Below are 23,720 nucleotides of genomic sequence, written 5' to 3'. Positions count from 1 at the left end.
AAAGCAGGCTGGGCATGAAGACAATACCATGAAGTACTAAAACCCCATAGTTCAGTTTTCTACAATTGCATTGCTATGGATGGGATATTGTTTTAGACATCCTTTGAAAAAACGCATCAAGCAATGTACCTGTACTGACTCCTTCTTCAGGTTGGAAGTTTTAGCCTTAGATACATTCGGAATTGGAAAAACTCCTGAAAAAATTGGAAAAGACTATTAAGGGTTTGCTTTGGATTCAGAGAGTAGAGATTTTCAAAGGAGCTCAGCCTGTTTGGGTGTATTTGCTCGTTAGCCAAGCAAAACAGGAGCTGAGAGGCAATTCAGGTGTGGCCTATAAATATATTCTAGACTACACACTAGTGGAGAAGAAAAGCTTCTCATGAATATGTTTATGCTGGAAATTAGAAGGTTACTCAATCCTCACAGCAACGATGCTTTGGAATAACCTTTCACTGGACGAATGAGGCAAAGCCATTTTAAGTTGCAGCTTGATTAGCTGCAAGGATGATCCCATGGTTGTCTGTGACAAGAAATGACAGGGTGCATGGGTCTATGGATGGGCTCCTTTTCAAAACATGGCCTTACTTGTCACAGTGGGAACTTTGGGATGCTGAGTATTCTGGAAAGCCTGGCTTTTACTAGGTGTCTGAAAGTGAGCAGAGGCCATTCATTAATATCCATAGATGGTGCAGCACTTCAAACCTCCTTTTTATGTGGTATTAACATGAGGCACCTGGAAGGTAAGAAGTAGGCAGTCAATCATAAGCTACAGATTGATTTGAATAAAACAATGTTATGAAGAATTTTCTTTACAAAATCTAAGAAATTCAGCATAAACAACTACCCAAATGATGTCTTACTCAGACTTGTTGCCAGTTACTATACTTTCCCTTCCAGTTACCAGTATATTACAGGATATAGCCTTCATGTTGCCCACTGTCTTCTGCAAGCCACACTGATATTCCAAGCGCACACTAAGAGTTGCCATGACCAGACATTTCAGAGGGAATGAGGGTAATTGTGGCATCCCTAGAGATGGGTGGCACCATCTTGCCCCAGGGCTCACCAAGGCTAAGCCCCATCAGCTAGAGGTTGGTCTGTGCCCAGGAGGAGCACTTAGGGTGACTTAGGGTGAAAAAACAATGTTCAACTGCAGGGTGTAGACTACGTATAACTGCAACAAGGCAAAAGGCAGCTTTGCTTTGCTTGCTTTTCTTATGTCGTAAAACTAAAAGTCGTCGGTCAAACAACAGCCTGACAAATTTACTAGTTTTTTGCTTTGTTTTCCTCCAGCCTTTCTTGTCTCTCTGCTTCTCTGGGGTTTTGATTTGGCTTATAGACCTCTTGGTGGTCATGATCAGAGATTTGGTTTTGGGTATCTGTTCTGGAGTTGATACAGTTGGGGAGCTAAATAAGACAGGACCTTATTAAGGACATTCCACTCCATCATTGTGTTTCTTCCCTCACGAGATGCTTTTGATTAGCTGCCTGAAATACAGGTTTCACAAGGAACTCCTGTGGCACAGAAGTTTGTCTGGCAAAGCTAATTGAGGAGAAATGGCCCAATTAAGAAACTCATTGTACTTTTCCATTTCTAATGGGAAACTCTGCTACAATTTATGTCCTGTAGGAAGAGTTTGCAGACTTAGAAAGGGTCCTCATTATTTTTGAACTGACAAGCAGTGCAACTCATGCATTCATCTGTGTTTGGCAGTCCCCAGAACCAAATGCTGCAGAGAAAGGATAAGCATTGTGCAAAGCCCTCAACAAAAGCACACCTCATCCTCAGCTTCTTCAGTTAATGACCAGCTTTCAGCTGACATGGACATGCCTACTAATATAACTGAAAGCATTATGTACATTATTGTTTCATGTAGCCACACAGAATGTTATCGAGACCAGCCAACAACTAGTACAGGCCCCACTGTGGGTCAGCAAAAGCTGTAAACATAATTTCTGAGTTTGATCTAAAACAAAAAGCCTGACAGTATTTCAGGGAATATTCCCCCGAGACTCCACTGTCTCAAAGAAAGCTCATAAGCAACAGGGGAACAGGCAAGGAGCTAAATCAAAGGTCAGCTGTGAACATTTGGTCGTGTCTGTGCTAGAAGTTTCCTCCAGCAGGAATGTTTTCCAGGATCCTGCCGTTTAAATGTCTCCTGCTGAGAGCCAGCTTAAACCCCCAGGGCTTCAATCCATGAGTTCAGTGCTGAAGTCCTTCTACTTCAAGTTCTCATCTGAGAATTCTCCAAAGGAGAGGATACGCCTATATGGGAATAAAATGCAGAGTTTTTCCAGCTAAACCATTTCAGGCACCAAAATCTGCCTGTCCCAAACACACGCACAAAAATTCTCAGCAAGGCAAATTCTCTCCTTTGACAAGTAAACAGCTGATCAAGACAAACAGGTCAGCAGCCCACTTCTGCTTTTTATTGCATGAACACTTACTATATAACACAAAAGAGCAATTGAAAGCAACTGGTTTATTTCCGTACATGATTCACTTGCATTACCTTCATCATAACCCATTACTAAAGCAGCAAATTCCTCCTTGTCTGTAGGAGTTGGTAGTGCCACCTTCTCTCCTTCTTTCTCCTCCAGAAATTTAATGATGCAGGTGGTTGACCTAATGACTTACTGCTACTGAAAATCTTAAAATTTGCTCCCTAACCCACAGCCACATGACCCAGCCATTCATTTTGCAGTAGCTCTGGCCCACATGAAGCTTTTCTACACGCCAGTTTGACTCACTAAACCCACAGAAAACTCCCTCCTCCATTTTTGTTAAGTTTGCTTTCTCCTGTTTTATTGGATTAAATCAGCTGATAGGAGTTGGCCAAGCAGCAGAAACTGCATAAAGCCAGCAGCTTTCTGGAAACGGAATTTCTGATTTCCATCAGCAGTGAGCTGATAACTTGGCTCACTGCATCTTGAGAAAACATACCAAGCCACCAGAACAATCATGTGAACATGCCTCATCTACACAGTTTAAAACCAGATTGGCTTAACTCCTACTAAAGATTCTTTAATCCACATTGACTTTGCACGTGAAGACTTCATACCATCAGTTTTGCAAGCTCATCTGTTAAGGAAGCATCCTTCAACAGAGAAGTGGCAAGATCTTAAAACAGCCACAACCATTTCTGCAGTGATCATCCAGCTGAAGCCCAGCAGTATGCAAAGCTGCCGCTGAAGAAAGAATGCAAGCAACAACCGATGTAATGATTGTAATGCAAGGCTGAACGCACAGAAAACCAAAAGGCACCAGGATTTAGGAAGCAGAGGTAGGAGCGGTTTCCACGCAAAGAACTTTATTGTCATAAATACAGCAGTGAAAAAGCAAACTTTTAAAGAAGGAGAAAAAGAGAGCTTTATGTCTACATGTTTAATAAAAACACTTTTTCTAAGACAAAAATAATTTACATTCTGATAACTCACATTCAAAAATAAATAAAGAAAGGCAGCAGGGCATAACATTCAAATGAATACCTAGTAAAAGGTGGTAATGTATTTTTATTAATAATCAAGAATATAACACTGCAATATTTAATCGTGAATTTGTATATATAAAAGCCATATCCTACACAGCAATAAATCAAGACATATACACCATAACGAGCACGTACACTAATTTCTGTTGAATTGAAAAAGTAGGAACCATACTTAACAAAAATCTCCTCCAAACTGGTAACAGAAAAACCACTTTGAGTGGTAAACAACAAAAATAAACACTGAAATAACTAAAGAAAACTAATTTAAAAATAAATACAATTAACAAATAGGAATCATGATGTAGGATTATCTCTCCCCCAAATATCCAATCATTTATTTTGCTCTAAGGTAGATTACATAGCACACAGAAAAGTTGTTATATTTCAGTATAGTACTAAAATGCAGGCTTTTGCAATTTGGTCCATCTACATTTTGCTGATTATATTAGCCTGCCGTATCAGAAAGAAAAGCTGTGTGTCACTTAATCTTCAGATAATAAAAAACAGAGAAATTACATTCTTCAGCACAAAATCAAGATTTTGAGAAATCTGCGCCTTATTTTTTTGGTTAAGCATATTTAGTTTATTATTTTCATTCATGCAAAAACTGTGAATTACTCCCATTCCAGATGGGGATTTTACAATAAAATTTAAATAGTAAATTTCTTAGATTACAGAACAATGGAAAAAAGCTTAATCCACGTATTATCTCGCTACTGAACTCTACTCAGTCAAAATTACACTAACCTTACAGATTTTCCTTCTTAGAGATGCAGGCATAACAATTCATTCAGAAAAGCTAAAAGACATACCAATTTAAAATAGAATTAATCTGAAAACTATACTTACTCATTTTTACATAAGAGGTTCAAACATTTATAAAGCTACACATAACCTCCAAAGAACACAGACGCTAAATTGTTAAACAATCTACAAGTCACCACTGCAGACCTGACATTAATACTAAAAAAAAAATGAATAATATCATTATGCTATTGAATTCTTGTATTTCCTAAAAATGTAAGTGCAAATTGGAAGTTGCAGTTCAAACATGTAGAAAGCTTGAAATGAGTAAAATAATTCAGGTGTATAACATGATTAATATTCTGTGTTAGCCACATAAAATATAAATATAGATTGGAATTTTAACTAGGGGAAATGATTTTTTTTGAGGTAAGGAGAGATAAATTCAACAGAGTCAGCAGAGAGAATCCTCCAACATTCTATCATTGCCAAATTGTGCCTTAGGCACTGTACTTAATTGAAAAAATAGATCGGTTTTGGCAAGTAAAATTGCAAAGCAATCACCTGTACGATCACAAACAAAATATATTCACACTCTGAAGTTACACAGCCTCTCATCAACATCTCAAAGCATGTTATGGAGCAAAATATTCTCTCCTTGTTGTAGCAATAGGCACAGTAGACCTGCCCAAAGTCCCCCATCTCCACATCAATGCATTCATTTTTAAACAGAATCCATATTTCCCAGATTTGATACTCATTCTCAGGACTCTATAGAACAATTGCCACCTATTGTATTATGTTAATTTTACCTATATTATAGTAGAATTATACATATGTGAGAAATCCTGTTTGCAAAGATTACAAATGTATCAAGTTGCCAGTAAACAGTTCCTGTATCTACATATGATGGTGCAAGTTAGTGGTGTCGTAAAGGCACTTGTCTCCCACAGACAGCATTGTCTTTTCTCATCAGTCAAAAATAGATCTAAAAATATTTAACATCCAAAATGGTTTTTACTCCTTAAAGTGGTGCAAATCATTATCTATAGAACAAGAATTCATTAACTCAACATGGAAGAGCTAAGTGCAATGTCTCCATAATTAAATATATCTTTGTAATTGATTCATTTTAATGCCATGCTCTCAAAAAAATGCCAAAAACCATGCTATAGTAGAAATGTGATTGGCACTAGCAGCCACAAATAAAAAGGCAGGTGCATACAATAGTACAAGCAAGCTTATTTACAAAGTTAAAACAATTAAGTGATGAGTTGCAAGGAGAGACATTTGCCACAAGTCTTTTCCAAGACATGCTTGAAGCCACACCTGACCAGTATGAAATATGTAACACATTTACATCATTAGGGACATCTTTATAGCTAGCTACCTAATTTTACAAAAATAATTCCAAAATGCTCATTCACTTCAAAGTGAATTCTGTTTCTGTTTTCACCGAATGTGAAAAGACAGGTCAAAACCAGATCTAAGAGCAGAGTTTAAAAACACACCCAAGCAGCCACTAAAGTTCAGTGCAGTTTTCAGGGGTTTATGGATGGCAGTGTGAAATCTTTGAAATCCCATTTATCTGGTCAGTATATATGTACAGATTTTCCTCTCCAAGTCTCAGTACCTTAAAGCAATAATCTGAAAGAGTTTCCACCAACAAGAGACCTGGTTTTGCAAATCAGAGGGCTCAGGTATTACAAAAAATAGACGTAATTGGCTTGGCCTATGTAAATGCTAATTTACAGTTGGCATTATAGCTCCATTAACAGAGAAATCTAAACACTCAGAAAGCTGCAATGGATGGAATAAATCAAGTACAACCCAAAAGCCAGCAGGTTTTTTGCCCTTAATACTTTCTGTCATAACAGCACATTAAGAATATATCCAGACTACTGTGAAGTTGCTGGATGGAGCCTCATGCTTGAATACTAATTTTCATGTCCAGTCTTCTTTAAATAGTTTTGCCAGTACTGTACCATAAGGAATTTTCTGCATCTTTGAAAAATCTGCATTCACTGAACACCGCACAAGGTTATTAAAACAAAAACGGAACAAAAAAGAAGCCATTTGATCAAGTATCAAGCTATTCCTTGAGAGAATCGCATTTCTTTGCTTAAAGCAATGACCAGAATTGCTGATGGTGTACTGACAGTTGCCATGACAAGTGGGTGCCTGCGTGGGATAACAGACATATAGCCAAGTCAACTGCTTATGCAATCTCTGTGATTTAAGCAAGCAGAGAACACACCACTTTTATAATGTGCTGCTGCCAATGATCTGCATAAAGTGCCAAAGGAAAATATGTTCTTCTATGTAAGGCCATGGCTGTTTCAGTACTCCCATTCATCTGTTTTCATGTCCAGATAGTAAAGAATATTCTGCGCAAGCTTTACTGCTTGTTTTCTGGCAGCCTTACACCGCTCGTCGCCTTGTGGATCAACAGCATCAAGTGCTAGAAGTTGTTTCGTAAGAAGTTCTTCCAACCTCATGTAATTTTTATCCGTTCTGTTTCCATCAAATGAAATCACCTCCTGCTGAATTTGAGACAAGTTTCCAAGAACAGTCCAAACTGCTTTATGAGACTGATGTTCAGCAGCAGTTTGCTCAGAATACATTTGCCTTTTTTCAAGTGCTTCCTTCAAATCAATATACGTTATAAGAGTTTGAACTTCTATCACTGCTCTTCTCCTGGCTTCTCTAATACAGGGGTTTTTTCCTGGACTTACCTCATCTAAGTGGGCAATTAATCCCTGCAATTCTGCTTTGGATCCCAAATACAAATCAGACGCATTCTCTGTTTTTAAAAGTAAAGAATTAACTTCCTTCATTTTCTTGCGGATCTCTTCTATTTTTAGAATGGACTGATTTTGTGCCAAATCATAAGCGTGAGTAGAATTTGCTTCTTCTTCCAAGTCCAGGTATTTCTGCAACTTATTGATCTCTTCCACTACTTCCTTTCTGTAATTTCTTATTTCTGTGCGACCACAGACATCTAAAGCATCCAAATCAGCAATGAGGCCTGTAAGCACACAGGATAGATGCCTGCAGGTATCATTACTACTCACTCCCATTAGAAGCGCAATAAGAGTTCCTCTTGCTTTGTTCACATCACACATTACAGAGTTAATTTTGGAGACAGAAGGATGCGCATCATTAGAGAGTGGCAGGGACAGCTGTTGCTTTACACAGCTTTCTATAATCTCCTGAACAGCACATACTTTTGTCAGAGTGCGGTATCTTGCTTTGCGTAAAGAAACTTTCCCTCCAGTTTTCACCTGGGTAAGCCTCAATACAATGTCCTGAATACCTTCTTCAAATTCGTCACTTATACAGTTACCTCCTTTGTAAAAAGGTGTAATCTCGCGCTCCACAAGTGACTGTGCCTCCTTGAATATAGCCTCTATTTCCAGTCTGCGCGGATGGTTTGCATTTTGTTCCAGTTCCTTAAGCAGCCTCTCTGTTTCCTGAGCAGCTCGCTTTCTGGCTTGCTGAATGTCCCCCTTTCCTTCGGTGTCTACAGAATCTATTTCAAAAAGCTGTTTAGTAAGGCTCCTTTCTAATTTCTTGTAATCTCGATCAGTAGAGAGGCCACTGAAAACAACCACTTGCTGTTCAATCTCTTTGACTTCTTTCTGTATTTCATGCAACCGTTTTATGGATGGGTGTTGGTTACCCATATCCATGCTCTTCTTTCGTCCAGTTTCAGATGAACTACAAGGGAAGGCGGAACAAGACTTGCGATTAATAAAGTGCTATGCAAGCATGTCACAACTTTCACGACACCCTGAAGCACTTCAGCATTACAGCTATTTTAAATATCTCTAGAAATAGGAATAAACCACTTGGCTGGTATTTCACAGCCATTCCTCTATTGTTTCACACCTCCTTCTCCTGTTCGGGCTGCAGGGGTGATGCTTTAGTTACCACACGACCAGCTCTTAGCGTTTACCCACAACCTTCAGCCCCCCCTTCCCCACCTGCTCTGCAGCTGAAGGCATCGCAGAACAAACCGGACACCCGCAGCCCCGGGGAAAAACAGCGGCAAAACCCGACCGCCCCTGGGGTGCCACAACCCCAGGGCAGGGCTGCCTTCCCCCGCACAGGCCTCACAGCCGACGCTCCCCCCTCAGCACCTGCCACCCCCGGCGGCCCCCTCCAGGCCGCCCCACGGCAGCAACCTCCCGGGCCCCCCAGCGACGGGGCCCGACGAAGCGGGGAGGGGAGATGACAACGGGCCACCCCGGGGGAGCGCGGTGGGCTCGTCCCCCCACCCACCTCCCCCCGTCCCCGCAGCAAAGCCCCTCAGCGTCCCCGCCCGTACCGCTCCCTCCCGTACCCGCTCCCGCCCGCCAGTCGCCCCGCCCGCCTCACCCGCCAGTCGCCCCGGCTGAGGGACCCGCTGCCCGGCCCGGCCCGGCCCGGCGCTGCGCCACGGGCCGAGCGGCAGCGAACCCCAGGAGCCCCGCCCCGCGGCCGGGCGGCGGCGGAGGCGGGAACGGCGCGGCCGAGGGACGCGGCCCCTTCCCCAGCACCGCCCCCGGCTCAGCGCCGCGCTCCGGGAGGCCTTGCCTTTGCGACACCGCCGTAAAGCGCCACTCGCCGGCAGGAGCGGGGCGATGGCGGCGGCCCGGCTGTTGCAGGGGGGCGGCTGCTCCCGCTGCCGCCACCGCCGCCTCCTCTCTTTCTCCTCAGCCGGCGGCGGCCCCACGGCTGAGCGCGGGGAGCGGCAGGAGAGCGCGGTAAATCCGGGCGGGAGGCCGGGGGCAGCTCCTGCGTCCCGGAGCCGGCCTGCCGCGGGGGAGGCCTCGGGGTCTCCCGCCCCTGCGGAGCCCTGAGCGGGGAAGGCCGCCTTCGCGGTGACTCTCAGCGTCGCTGGGCGGGCGCGTCCCGATAAAAATCTGCGTTTCCCGCGGCCTCTCGTTGTTTATGTATTTTCCAACGCCCCCAGTGTTTGTAAACACCGCGCGGGCCTTCCCGCGCTGTGCGGATGGGGCGCTGAGGCACAAGGGAACTAAAACGCGTTTACAAACGGAGCGGTAAGTTACGGGCCGTTAGAGCCGGATCTTCCTAAACCCGAAAAACTACACGCTTGTGCGTGTTCACAAGGATGCACGAAGAAAGCAGTGCTTAGGAAGACTTACACACTTGCTAGTCCTTGCCATCAAATATTTTAACGAAGGGGAATATCAGTGATACAAAAATGGAAAAAGAAAGTAGCTTTTTAAAAAAAAAAATCATGATTCATGTCTGTTGGAAAAAAGTCAAAAGTATCTTCTCTGTAGTGCATTTCTAAATAACAGTAAATTTTAAATGTATCACATTGTTTTCGGTCAGGGTAAATGAATATGCATAGTTTCTGAACTTGTTATGCTTATATGTTTTAAGGTTGTGTGGAGTTTTGGAATTTATTTCAAATTGGGATGTTCCTCAAAAACTCTGCTGAAGTGGTCATAATGAATTCTGCCTGTATTTCCAAGGGCCTGGGTTTCAGCCCCCCCGCACACTCCCGTAACGACTGGATCGGCCCCCCTGACAAGCACTCCAACCTCCGGCCCGTCATCTTCTATGTGCCCCCCAAGGAGTCGCCCCTGGAGCGGCGGCTGCGGGAGGCACGGCAGGAGGCCCAGGCCTGTGACCAGCGCTTCTGGGCACGGCACAACCGTGCCTTCCGCCAGGTAAGCCCACCATGATGCCGGGTGCCACTTGGCTCCTGCCCACCCAAAACTGGGGGTTTGGTCTCTGTGAGGTAAGGTTCAGTTCTGCCTGCTGTTACTGGCTCGTGATTGATACTGTTTCCTTTAATATGCACGGTGTCTTTGTGGAAATCACTTTTTTGTCACTCGTTTCTTTAAAATGACATAGAAAGCTAAAGAGCCTGTGTATTTTATTGCTGTTTAGTGGCATGTAATGATATTTGCCTTTTTCCTATCTTGCACCAAAAATAGAAAGTTGTAGCCGCTCTACATGCAAGACCTGTCTGTGACTGGAGCGGGTGTTGAAAATGATTCTGCAGCTCTTCTCACTCTGTCATAAGTGAGAGAAATTAGGTATAATCACCAACGGTAAATGAGGGACATGCCCTGTTTTACTGGCAGTATACGCCAACAAGGCTAAAAGTGGGGACTTTTCAGTCTTGGTTTGTCTTCTTTCCTGATTGCAGCATTGGTAGGAGGCACTGAATTTTCTTGGAAGAACGGTAACAGTTCAGTAATTCACCATCATTTGTGATGATCTTTGATCATCATATCCTCCCAAAACTTACAAAGATTTCAGAGAAAAAACAAAGCTTGTTTTTTTTTAACTCCATAGAACTGCTTTTTAAGTTTGAAAAACTTACGTCACAAATAATTATCCTGTTTCCATCTAAGTAATTTTATTCTTTAAGGCTGTATGTTTTTCTCTATGCTCAAATTCTCAGTTATACAGTACAGCACATCTTCACAGCTTGCCTTATAAACTGAAGGTTCAGATCCTGTCAGACAATACTGAAGCTCAGCTGTAACTTTGCTCCACAAATAAGTTTTCTGTGTTTCAGTAGAACACTTGCATGAATTAATTGATGCATGCAGGTAGCAGGATCTAAGTGACAAAGTTACCAGTTTAACTAACTTACTGGATTCAGGAAAACGTATTGTTGACGTTTCCAGGTTGAATGAGTATTGCTTCTTATTTCAGAAAGTATTAAGGACTACACTGCTATGTGATTAAAAACAATGGTTAACTTCAAGGACTGAGTACATCAGATTCTAATGTGGAAAAACATGTTTTAGGAAAAAGAAGAATTTATTTATTCAAGACTGAAAGCCAAGGGTCTGGAAATGAGAGATGAAACAGGTTAGTGGGATCTTTGTTTATAGTTTAGGATACATTCTGAATTTAGTTTAACTTTGAATTTTGTTAGTTTATGCTCTTTGTGTTCTGTCACACGTAAATCTTGAGGGTAGGATTTAGAAGTGTTTTCAGGCACATGATAAGAGAGGAGGAGCTCTTCAGAGATGTGCATGTGGGGATCAGATCATCTGTTGCACTGTTCTTCCCCTAATTCCTTCCCCGCAGCTGGAGGGAATGTGCTGAAATCCTAGCCAAGTAATATAATCATTCTGTAGTCTAAGGAGGAAGGGGCTTCTTCCTTTCACACCTCCTAACCCAGTGAGCTAGCTGAGCTAAACATATTTGCCTCAATTCATGTTATGGTTGGGTGGATAAACTCACACTCTCTGGCTTCAGGTCCATAGTGTATACAATTAATACAGTATTTTTCCTTGAGGGAGAATAAGACAGCTTCTGAGGAGACAGCAGCTGCTCTCTGCCTGTCTGCCTGAGCACAGTTGGTGTAAAATAGTTGCCTCTCTAACTCATTATGTGAAACTGAAAACAAGATGCCTTCATAATAGCAGTGAATTGGCCATTGTAGTATGAGGTTGAACATTTTGTTCATAGAATAATGATCTGTTTGAGTTCAGTAAAGCATCTGCTCTGATATTCTGTATATCACAGACCATTATTTTTCTCTTCTGTTTGTATCCTGGTGATCAGTGTGTGGTTGAGAAATAATTTTAATTAAGTTCTGTGTTGTTTAAGAAACACTTCTTTTGTATTGCCATTTTGGTTTTGTTTGGGTTTTTTTTGTTTTGCTTTTATACCCTAGAAATAAAAGAAAAACTAGTAAGCATGTACATCCCTTAGAAATAAAATTATATTGGCTGCATGTGTTGATTAACTCTGTGCTATAATACAGCTGTGTGTGTATATAAACAGTATACACAAGCAGTTGGAACAAAACTTATTTTTTTGTATAAGTGAATCTACGATCAGTTCTGCTGATACCAGTATGAAGAAACCAATCAACTACAGGTGTTAAGTAGGCAGCCTTCTAATAGTCTTAGAGTAAATTTATCCCATTCCATTGTAATATATTAGATTTGTAAATAATGACAAATAGAACTAATCAATAATTTACATTTCTATGATGAGTCTCAGAAGCTTTAAAATGCATTTTGGAACAGTAACAAGTTGAATATCACAATTCCATATCTGTGTCCCCTGGGACATTCAAATTTGATCCTCATTTTAGAAACATTGAAAGTGCCAGAAAGTTTGTATAGGAATTAGCTGGTAGAGTTGAGAATATTTGCTGGTTCTCAGGATTCTACATCTGTGCTGTAGCCACAGGTTTTCCTTTCATGTTCTGTGGAGAGAATCCATCTTCTCTTATATTCCGCTTATGAGAGCGGCATGTTCAAAGTCATCTTTTGTACTTACTTCTACACAAAATAATTGTCTACTGTATTGTTAATGAATCTGACATCTCGGAACATACACTTTTTGGTGTAAGTTACTTGAAATTTATCAACAGAAAAAGAAAAAATGTACATCTGAAAATATCATGTCAGTCATGGATAGTGTTCTTTCTGTATTTATTGACTTGCTTTAGGGGGGAAATTTAAGTTACTAAGTGCTCTTACTAGTGCTATTTAGACTTCAGCCCTGTGAGAGGTTAATTCTACTCAAAGAACAGATACTCCCAGATCAATGGACTTTTTATTAGGGGACCATTAGTTCCCTAAATAATCTAAGACCTGATAAACATAATCACTTTCACAAGTAATAAGGGCTTAAGAGTTATTCCAGCTTCAGGATGATCAGTATTTTTAATCTGTTGTGCTCCCTAGGTAAGTTTTAAAAAGTTGGAAGATAAAGATAACTTGTTCAGGGTTACACAGGAAGCTTGTAGGAGCAAGGAGTCAGACTTAGCTCTCCTGCATCTGAACCCAGTGTTTTAATCCAAAGAATTATCTTGACATTGTTATGCCAAAACTTATTTTCAGGTCAAAAAGCAACACTGAGTGCAGAAGAAATGGCTGACTTTTACAAGGACTTTCTAAGTAAAAATTTTAGAAAGCATATGCGGTATAACAGGTATGTAGAAGGTATTTATGTTGGCTATTATACATTACAGTCTAAGTGAAAGGCATAAGAGCAAATTTAAAATTGGAACTTTTTTTTCATAATTGGTAAAGCAGCATCCAAAACTATCATTTTAGAAAATTAGTTTTTAAATGCTATTATTAGCATTTGACAGAAATTTGCATTATTATTTGAGTTCTGCTGGTTATTGATTTAGTGGCAAGATGAATCTCATGTCTGAGATTCAGAAAGACAAGATCAAGCATTCATTTTTTTCTCTTATGGCATGGGTCTTTCCATGCTGCTAATTGAAACTGATCAATATGCGAGTAAAACAGTTGAAATTTCTATATAACAGATTCTAGTTGACTGTTAAATAAGGAGTAGTAAATGTGATTCATCTGAAAGGATAATTGTTCAATAAGAATAATATTTAGTATTCTTGGTTTTATTATTTTGCAAGCATATAGTAAAAACGAAAGTGATTAGCCTTGAGTTTGAGGGTTTTTTGTGTGGCGAAGCATTAGTAAAACGATCGCCTGAACTCATCCTGTGTAGAACCTCAGCTACAACTGGGTAAGCCCACATCCACTGTGCCTCTTCACAACACCTCCTGTATTTTTTCAGTATTACTGTTTGTACGACAACTTGATAAACTGGATTGGGGATCTGAAAATACTGAAAACCAACTTGCAAACACACATTAGCCTGCAAGTAGCTCTGCACGCTTGGTAGAGGGCTAGAAATGAGGAAGGAATGGGAAGCTGGAGGAGGATAGTACTTAATCCAGTTACAGTAGCACCGTCCACTAAATATGAAACCACAACTTCAGTTTCTTCTCTGTATTGAATTGAAAGATTATTGGGCTCAAAGGCGTCAAGTGTTATTGGGTTCCTAATAGTATAATGCTTGTGAGAATTCTACCGTTGCTATAACTGATCTATAACAAATTGTGGTTTAGGGTTCTTTGTACGTATCGTGCGTATACCATAACATGCTATACTGTAAGAACAATTTTGCAGTAACATATTTAAAACAAATATGCACATCTTGTCTTGCCCATGGAGGGGGCAGGAGGGGGAAACCTCACCAAAAACCTAAGCAACAGCATGAAAAGATGGAAAGTAAAACATTATTTTTAATAAGAGGATTGTTGTTCAAATTGCCTACAACTGATGAGTGAGAAAGGAAATAGTTTATCTTAGAACTGGTCACCAGATGCCATAATTGTAGTGACCTTGGGATAGTGTCCTGTCTTCACGGTAAGAGAGTTCAGGCTTTGTGCCTAAACATGACCTTCCTTGTTGCTGTCTTGTAAAAACAGGTAGTGTAAGCTGCATAATTGTAGTTTCAAAGTGGAACTGCACAGCCCTGAAAGCAGTGGAGCTTTTTACAGGCATTCTGATTTTGAGGGGTCGTATTTATAAAAATCTGTTTATGCATTCAGCTGTATGTTCTTTTGCAGCGTTGCCAGCTGGCCTGAAAACTGTGGCTGCTGAAGTGTTGCAGCTTCTAAAATTTAGTTAAAATTGAAGCAATGACTGTGCATAGACGCCATGAATATTTAGTTCAGAGTACTTAGACTGGAAATACAGTCTAGTTTAGGAAAAAAAATTTGAGAAGGGTATAGGGAATGAGACATGAAAGGGGAAAAGAAACAGTTGCAATATTAGCATGATATTTTAATTTAATACGACGTTTCAGGAGGTGACTCAGTGCTGCTTGTCAGCACGATTTTGGCTACTATCCTTACTGAGAGGTTAGTATTTCAGGTTTATGTTAGATCTGTACATGCAAGGTTTCCCACAGAGATCTCAAGAGAAGACCTAAATCCCAGTGTTTAATATTCCCTGCTAGTTCTATAATAAGCATATTCTATTGCTTGTTGCGCAGCATTGTACAAAATGGGTGAGTGATCCTTGTTGGAAACCAGAAAGAAATTATGAAATTAGTGTGTAACAGGGGCAAGAATGAAGCGAGTTCTCAGGGGTTAAAAAGGGCTGACACAGACTATCTTACCAATATCTTGAATTGGCTTCATAAGTCATGCATGCTGCATAAAAACTATTTAAAGATAAACCCTAACTTTGGCGACATTAAAGGCATCGCTATTAAAGGGTACTGCATTAGAAACCTAATGTTTCCTGTATTGGGTTATATAATTGGTCTTTGAAGTGTCATTTTACTTTTCTTCTGCCCACCCCCCCCCCCCCCCCCCCGCCTTTTATAGGTGACCAACTATGCCCTTTCCAACACACACATCTTCATACATGCACAAACAAATCTTACCCATAGCACAGCACTGTCAGGAAATTCTTCTGGATAGCTTGATGACCATCTTTACTTCTGAAACATGAGATATGGTTACAAGTATTTTATCTTACCTGATTCCAAATACAATTGGTCATTAAAACTATCCATCCCTTAACTTTTTTACAGTTAAGCTCTCAATGGTTGTAGCCCCGTAGTGTACGTGTAATCTGTTCATGGATGTGGATGTTCACATAGACCTTTTTATAGGTTATTTAATTAGGCAGGAAAAGTGTTGCCACAAAGAATGGAAAAGCATCTTGTCACTGAATTGTCATTTGTCAATTCCAAAGGATATTTTAATATAATCGTGTATCTTTCTCCTGTTCTTGTTCTGTGTGCCGATGATTTTCCTGGCTTTGGAATCCTAGAGATTGGTATAAACGTAACTTTACTATCACATTCCTCATGGGACAAGTAGCACTGGCGAGAGCTCTGAGGTGGCTTCGTTGGAAAAAGAAAAATATTGGAAATCGGTGATTGCGCTCCATGAAGAATGCAACACTAGCTAGGCCTGCAGTAAACTTGTTGTTTATAGTGATGTTTGGAATCTGAATCACTAATGCAATAATTGCTTGAATCTGTTTGTTAAACTATGTAAATAAAAGTTGCCATTGGTCTTAATTTATAATCCCTATGTAGATTTCCTTTACCTTTTATTCCAAGAATATCTAAAATATTTCCCAACCAAAACACAGCTGAGAAAACTATTATTTGGACAGAGTCAAAAGCTGTTCCTTGTTTACATTAAATGGAAGGGATCACAATTGTCACATTTTTACCACACAGTCGTAGTTCCTAAAGAACATGAACTGAGGTCAGAGAATGATGTCTCCACTAGCCATATTGGTGTATAAAGACAAAAATGCCTCATTTTGCAGCAGTTGTCTGTCTGGGGCAGTAGCTAGCCACAAGTAATGCAACGTAGCTGAAGGAACGGGTATGATATTTGAGTATATATACAATCAATTTAGAATAATCTTCAGTGTGATTATTTCCTATTTTTAATAAAGAGTTAAGATATGATTTAATACAAATTACTAATGCAATAGGATCTTCTTAGATAATTTTGGTTTTTAATTAAAAGAAATGTGCCCCCCTTGGACAAGAGTTCCTCTAACCTGTGATTGGTAAAAATTTTAGTTGGTGAGCAGTAAAACAGATGCATTGGAGGAGAACATTAGTACTAATACGCACTGCTTCCTGCTGGTTCATTTCTTTCAAAAAATGTGTTATTCTCACCAGTTTCTCTGAGGCACTTGAAATGACTTGCCTGAGGGGGATTTTTCTGGCCTCAAGGTATGTAACATCAATTGGAAGGAGGCTGGTTTAAATGAAGTCTTAAAATGTTATGCCATGTATCTGTAATTTAAAAAAAGTTCTATTCTTCAGAATGTTCTCCCTGTCTATTTATACAGTTAAATGATTTTTCAATACAGTACCTACTAAGAGGATTCTGTTAAAAAGAATGTATGTTGTCAAATGAAGCGTGTTTTCCTAAAGCTATGCTGTAGGGAAGGTTCTGCTTTTGGAAATGTCAGCTCAGTAGCCATTGACCTCTTTTTCATATCTAAACATGACATGATTTATTCACAGGCTTTTTCAGCTGGAGCAGAAAGAGCTTTGTCACTATCAACTGTAATAATTCCTTTGCAAGATGAAATAAATACTAATGATATAGTAGCGGATCGCACTGTTTCATACAATGATGATATCATTGGGGCTAAAATGGTCACTGAATTGTGGTTTTAACTGTTGTGTTATTAATAAATGAAAAGTCATTAATAGTGTTTGCTGACATGACAACCAACACTTCCAGGAAATTATTTGTGAATGTTATTTACTGCATTAGTACTGTAAAAGGTGTATATATTTTTTAAAAAGTTACAAAATGCCATGTTTCTTTAGGAAAATACATTTTTGAAACAGACTACTGTGGGTATGTAATGTAATTCTTCAGGGCTTTACAGTAGATCATATCTTACAGTATATAAGCTTTGACCACAATGCAAATGCACACTTTAATAAATAGTTCCAATGTAAAAGAATGATTGGATAATACAAGAAAATATCCCTGAAAGGCAGAGTGCAGAACCCCAATGGACTAGTGGTTGATAGCCATATGTTCTGCCTATGCGTTAAGACCCCTAAGGTAGTTCCACATATGCTTTAAGTGGGTAGAGGTCAATCAAAAGAAGCATTCTCATCTTCTGAGCTGCGTACTTTTATTAACACAGACGTTTTTGTGTCTGCCTGCTGAACCAGATCAGGAAATTGATTCACTACTAGAACTAATCCAAGGAAAAAAGTGTTAGATGTCAGTTGAATTAATATGCCTCATCATGCAGATACAAGTGTTCTACTGTTGGCATAGTGGAGATGTGGGAATTCGGATGGAAGGTTTGGATTGCACTTCAGTCAGTTTACAGCTAAAACTGTTTTCTGAACACGTAATTTTAGTGTTGGTCACCCAAAAATAATATAATTGGCATACGATGGATCATGCTAGGATTCTGCTCTGAGCTGTTTGTAGGTAAAGTTCATGCCTTTATGGCATTGCCTTCATTAAGGTTCTGTGTGGGGTGCTGGGTCCCTTCATCTAAAGCCTATTGAAGGAGTGAGGTATTTATCTATTAGGTAAGTACTCAGCTCTGATTTAGAATATCTAATAAAGCCACTGTGAAAAGATGTTATTAAAAATAATCCATCTGAAATTTTGAGTCCCATTACCAAAACCACGTACATTTACTGAGATAATTACATTTACTGAACAGCCAAAAGCCATATCCTTTTTGCCAGTGTGGCATTACTTTTAATTTTTTTTTCCTTGACTCAGAGCAGTTGTAATAATGCCAGCTACTTTCAGATATTGTTGATCATAAATCCTTTATACATCAAAGGAAGAATAAGGAGCTGCCCCAGACTACTAAAAATAATTTTTTTAGGTATACAAAGGCATGCTGCAGTAACTGAAGCTAGTGAAGTAGATCAAAGAGTGACTTTTCTGTGCACATTTTCTGAGCATAGGAAAAATACAGGGGAGTGTTCTTAGCATTTAGGTATTTAGCTAATCCTGTCAGAAGGAACAGCAGTATTTCGTATTTAGTAGTGTCAGTACGTGCATTTTTAATCTGTCTCCTCAGTAACTGCGTAATAAAGCAACAGTATTTTGGTAATAGTCAAATAATTTTAGATAGTTTGTATTGATTTGGGGTGGTTATGTTCTGATAATCTGGTGGGGGTCACTGAATTTATCTAGCAGAGCATTAATTTCAATAGAATATGAGAGCAGTAAAAGGAAATGTCAAATGGAGATTGAGAGGCAGACCAACTAAAGGTTGAAGTGATTGTAGCACCTTTATATATGGTTAGTAAAGAACTGTACATCTTAAAAAGAAAAAGCATCTCTCAATTTCATTAGGAGTTTTAAAAGTAATGGTAGCAACTACTGAGAAGATAGCTTCTATATTTAACTGAAAATTCTTGGTGATAAAATTTAGTTCAAAACTCAGATTTGTTATTTAGAAGCTGACCCTTCCTGGCCCCATTTTAAGGGGACTGTTCTGCTTGCAATTTTTAACTTCCATTGGTATCCTACAGGACCATCAGATTTAGCCAAACAAGAACTTAATTTACATCCTGCGCAGAGCCCATGGGCCAGTCTTTTGCATAAAGACTGGGAGATTGAATTGCTTTCAGGAAAGGATAATACATTCCTGGAACTGTAATATGCATGAATAACATTTTCATATTAAAAATTATATCCACTGCTGCTGTAAACTGATTCACAACATAACCACCCCATAATTTAATATTCAGGTTCATTTAAAAAAAAAAAGTAACAGAAACACAATTTACTTTATTTCTTATGAGTTTATTTCATAAAAGGAGTTTATAAGTACATGGAATGTAATCATCTTGAAATACATACTCATTAATTATTATATAAATAACTTCTTTGTGCCTTTAATTTGCATTCATTAATGGATTAAGTTTTACCCAAGTATTGTGAGATTTAGTTGATTGATATATTCAAATAGCAGATGCTGTGGAAGTGCAAAAAGAGTACTTTTGGCTAGAAACAGTAAAGGCTAATAATCACATGATCCCTTTTTAAGTGTGGTCTTACTCAGGAGAAACATTATTTTATAGTACTACCCACAGTCAAGATCAGTTTTAAAAGCCATGTAAACGCTCTAAAGACGCAGTCCCCATTTGATACAGCTGCTTGCGTTTTACTTGTTCAAACCCCAGATACCCATCGAGTTTCCTGTATTTTGCAGGGAAAGGCACAGTGATTCTGCTTTCTGATGTATGCAGGTTCTCATGCTTAGGGGTGGCCCCAGGTGTGTTGTGAACGGGGCCTGAGATAGCAGGAGACAGCAAGAATGACTGTGTGCATCTCCTGACAGTGCCAAGAGGCAGTTAGCACTCAGCCTAAGCTGGAGGAGCCCTGAAGCTCCTTGGATGGACCATGACTGGCATGAGTTTCCAGCAGCCCCCACACCAGTCAAGGATTGCTGGCACTCAGCAGTACTCTCTTCACACCACTGCCTCTGAAGAACCCACTGATATGATTCAGCCGCAGAATTGGCTGCGATAATTTTCATCAGCTGAGCCAAAACACATTAACAGGCAAAACACAAGTTTCAGAATCATAAGAAATTCAGGTCACTATTCTTATCTCATTGTTAAAGAACTTCCTGTTGACAAATTTTAGCTCCATCTTTGTAATAAATCCCTGCTGTGGAAAATTTTTCATATGATGATCAGTGTGTAGCATACATTGGCTGTTTTTAAAGGGTTCCAGAAAAGTTACAGATTTTCATTTCTAGAATGATTTGGATAATTATAAGTCTAGGTTCTTTGGGGCTGTGTTAGAAGGCAAAATCCATGAATTGCAAATTTCAAAAGAGATTAATTGATTACCTTGATTGCTTTCCAAGTGATTTTATTATTCTGGAGTGTCATATAGAAAATAGATGGTATGACACAGCATAAATATTCTGTAACAAACCAAGTCAAGACAGTTCTGACCTTAGTAGCTGTAGGAACTATAAATACTTAGGTAGAAAACTTGTATTTGTCCAAAATTGTATGAGACTAAAAGACAAAACTGAAACTAAATTCCAATGAATATGTAAGAAAAATGTCTTCTGGATTTACCAATCTTCTTTTCACATTCACCAAAATAATATTTTACTTTTAATGTCATGTCTGGAAAACCTCCAGTTTCCTCAGGCCTCATGAAAAATTTCACCACGAAAACCAGAATAGAATACTAAGCTGATATAGGAGTAAATAGCCACAGGTGCTAATTTGTGTCAAAAGAGAATTCAAGCTTACTTCAAAGAAAAGATCAGCTCTGCCATAAGATATTATAGAGTAATTCTAATTGACAAGAGATGCTCAAAATTAATTCATTCGCTATGCTGCTCTGCTGCTTCTTCCCTGGTGCTGCTTTTGCTGTTGGGAAAAGAAGGGTCTATTCAGTGTGACACCCGGAGACTTGCTGGCATGCTTAACAGTTACCACGGTATCGCAGTCATAAATCTGATTGCCATAGGATGGCGTAAAATAGGCTGATGCTGGGAGGATGTGGCTGAAGAGTTGCCACTGGACAGGGCATGTTTCCATTTTAGGAAGATTTTTCTCAGGCTTTTGAATCATGAGGCTCACACTTTCTCTAACAGCAGCAAAGCAGCTTATTACTTCCTGTCTTGAGTCTGTAATTTACAGGTATTATCTAACAGCCACTTAGCACTCAATGTTCAATTTCATATGTAATTAACAATGTCATTTCAACTTCTGGTTCTCTTATATGTTTACATGTAAATTAGAAAAGCAATCTCACTTATTTACAATATGAACTTTGTTTTGGGGCACTACCCAACAGAGTTCACAACCAAAAATTCAAAGAGAAAGAAGGTAAGTTAAATTAATGAGAATGCCAGTAACACAGCATTTCAACCTCCTTTGGTTGCAAAATGAGTAGGATGGGAAATGACAAATGTGTGAACCTTCCTTTAAAGATATTTAGAGTGCTTTCTGTATTGGTGCATGATAAACCTGGCAGTAACTTTTTTATGGTTATGTAGTTAATTGTAAGGATATGGGGCATGTTAAATTGCTGCCCACAACGGAGCCATTTACTGGGTAGACTTCTGGTCAGTGTTATACACTGATGGAGGAAGACACTATTATTCATCAGCCTGTTCCGTGTGAGTCACGATAGTTTTCAAACATATGGTGATGGTGTACTTTGTGGCCCTTCAGCATGTAATAACAAGTGTAACACTGTGTAGGCAGTACATTTCACTTTCATGGGTAATTTATATATACCAGTTGTTCCCAGCTTTCTCCTGGTGTTTACTGAGGCATGTTTCAGTTCCTGTTTACAGTTACATTATTTTCAATATGTAGGGTTTGATAAACTGTGTAAAACTGCACTATGTATGTCTTTGAAACAATTTCAATGTCTTTCAGCTTTCATTAAAACATAATTATTATTTTAAATCTTATGGAATAATTTTTTGTTAGAATACACAGATTCAAAATCTGAAGTACTGCACATGGCATGTTTCAGCAATTGCCCAGAACTTCCCCAGGAGACTCTTGTTAACTGATGTGACAGAGTGAACTGCTCCGTGTAATCAAAACACTTCAAACAGTCCAGGTGTTTTAGGTGATGCTGGTGTTGTACAGAACCATGGCGGCACAGATTTTTTCCTTGAAAGAAATTACTACAAGCTCTACTTTCTTGTGAATTGTACTACACCCAGCTGGCCACCAAAGTCAAAGGTCAGGGAGTCCTGCTTTAAATTCCTATCTTCAATGATTTTTCCTCTGAAGCAAAATGGTAGCCTCAAAATATCTGTGATGATCTACATACTGATGAGGTAACTGCCTTCTCCTTAGCTAGTTTCTGCATAAATTACAACTTACCTAAATTGAGTCTAGCCTTTTTGGCACAAGGAAAACCTTCAGAACGTGATGTGATGCAGCAGTGTCTGCCAAACTTGACAAATTAGTAGCATCCCCTCACTTTTTTTTATATACTGGTCTCTAAAACACCTATATGCAGATGTATGAGGAATTCCTTTCTTCAGAAATTGACACCTACAAGGCTAGTTTCTAAGGCCTCCTTTCACATCCCCTAATACAGGGGGGTATACTAAGTGTGGATGAGCTAGGTTAGAGATGGACCCTGTGGATGTCCTGGGCAGAACTATCACATGGAAACCAGGTCCTCGTGGTTGTCTAAATCACACAGAGAGCAGGTAATAGTATAGGACTGGGAAGGCACAAAGATGATTTAAAACCATTCTCTCAAGCCTTTATCTGGGCTATCAGACTCTGTTCTAGACCTTTTGGAGACTGTCCACAGATTGAGTTCTTCAACAATATTTGCTCTCGGGTAACAGACAGACAAGCCTGTAGAGAGAAAACACACCATCCATCCTGTAGGAGTGAGTTACGCAATCATCTCGCTAATGTTTTAAGTCTAAGACTTGATAGCAGTGATGTACATATCTTGTTTTCTTCTGTATCATTGTGAAGACACAGAAGAAGTGAAGAGCGTGTCCATGGCATGTCTTTGAACTTAATACCTTTCAATGGATTTCTCTGTGAACTGGCAAGAAAATGTTTCATTAAAGGAGATAAAAAAGGTAGAATTACAACAGAAAAGAAAGGAATTACAACATCTGAAACTGAAGCATAAATTTCACAGTACATACTTGCTGTGGGAAGAGCGAGGCAGCAAGGAGAAAGAATTCATATCCAAACCTCTGGGAATAAGATCATCTCTCCTTATCCTGCATCTGCTCTATTTCCCAGGAGACAGGATGAGAAACAAAATACCTAGCACAGGCAGTTCTGTTTCCTATTGATTTCTAGAGTGACTCTGCCCTTCTCAGCCCCACGTACTGTATACCATCCATCTAGCCACAGGCATATTCACAGAAGCCATTTTCTGTACAGACATAATTGGTCATTGGCACAGAAACTACAGAAACAGTTGTCACACAGCAGAAACACTGCCATTTCCCTTTCCCTTGGGGCAAACTGTATTACCATTCATTGCCCAGTCCAGTGCAGCTGAGTACTGCCTTGGTTTGAATACCCTCTTAACCAAGGCAAACTCCAGCAATGAAAAGCAGATGTAAAATGGCCTCCCAGAAAAAAGGAGAAATTCCAATCAATCTTGGATGCCAAGTAAATTTGGTGTAATTCCATATAGAGTATTAGTTGAGGAGG

General features: G+C 39.6%; 2 protein-coding genes across 2 annotated transcripts; one reads left to right on the top strand and one right to left on the bottom strand.

The window, feature by feature from the left end:
• Positions 1-4,714: 4,714 nt before the first annotated feature.
• BAG5 (BAG cochaperone 5) lies at positions 4,715-8,650 on the bottom strand. The gene is made up of 2 exons (XM_059819427.1): positions 8,616-8,650; positions 4,715-7,955 (listed from the first exon to the last, which is right to left on the bottom strand). The coding sequence occupies exon 2, from the start codon at positions 7,925-7,927 to the stop codon at positions 6,575-6,577; it is 1,353 nt and encodes a 450-aa protein (XP_059675410.1). The 5' UTR covers positions 7,928-7,955; positions 8,616-8,650; the 3' UTR covers positions 4,715-6,574.
• A 210-nt stretch (positions 8,651-8,860) lies between these two features.
• LOC104257389 (cytochrome c oxidase assembly factor 8) lies at positions 8,861-16,291 on the top strand. Its single transcript, XM_059819354.1, has 5 exons — positions 8,861-8,983; positions 9,722-9,919; positions 11,015-11,078; positions 13,073-13,163; positions 15,833-16,291. The coding sequence occupies exons 1-5, from the start codon at positions 8,861-8,863 to the stop codon at positions 15,939-15,941; spliced, it is 585 nt and encodes a 194-aa protein (XP_059675337.1). The 3' UTR covers positions 15,942-16,291.
• Positions 16,292-23,720: the final 7,429 nt, after the last annotated feature.

The sequence above is a fragment of the Gavia stellata genome, chromosome 7 (genome assembly GCF_030936135.1).
Source record: "Gavia stellata isolate bGavSte3 chromosome 7, bGavSte3.hap2, whole genome shotgun sequence".
Taxonomy (NCBI): Eukaryota; Metazoa; Chordata; class Aves; order Gaviiformes; family Gaviidae; genus Gavia; species Gavia stellata.
This window is presented reverse-complemented; position numbering and strand designations above follow the sequence as displayed.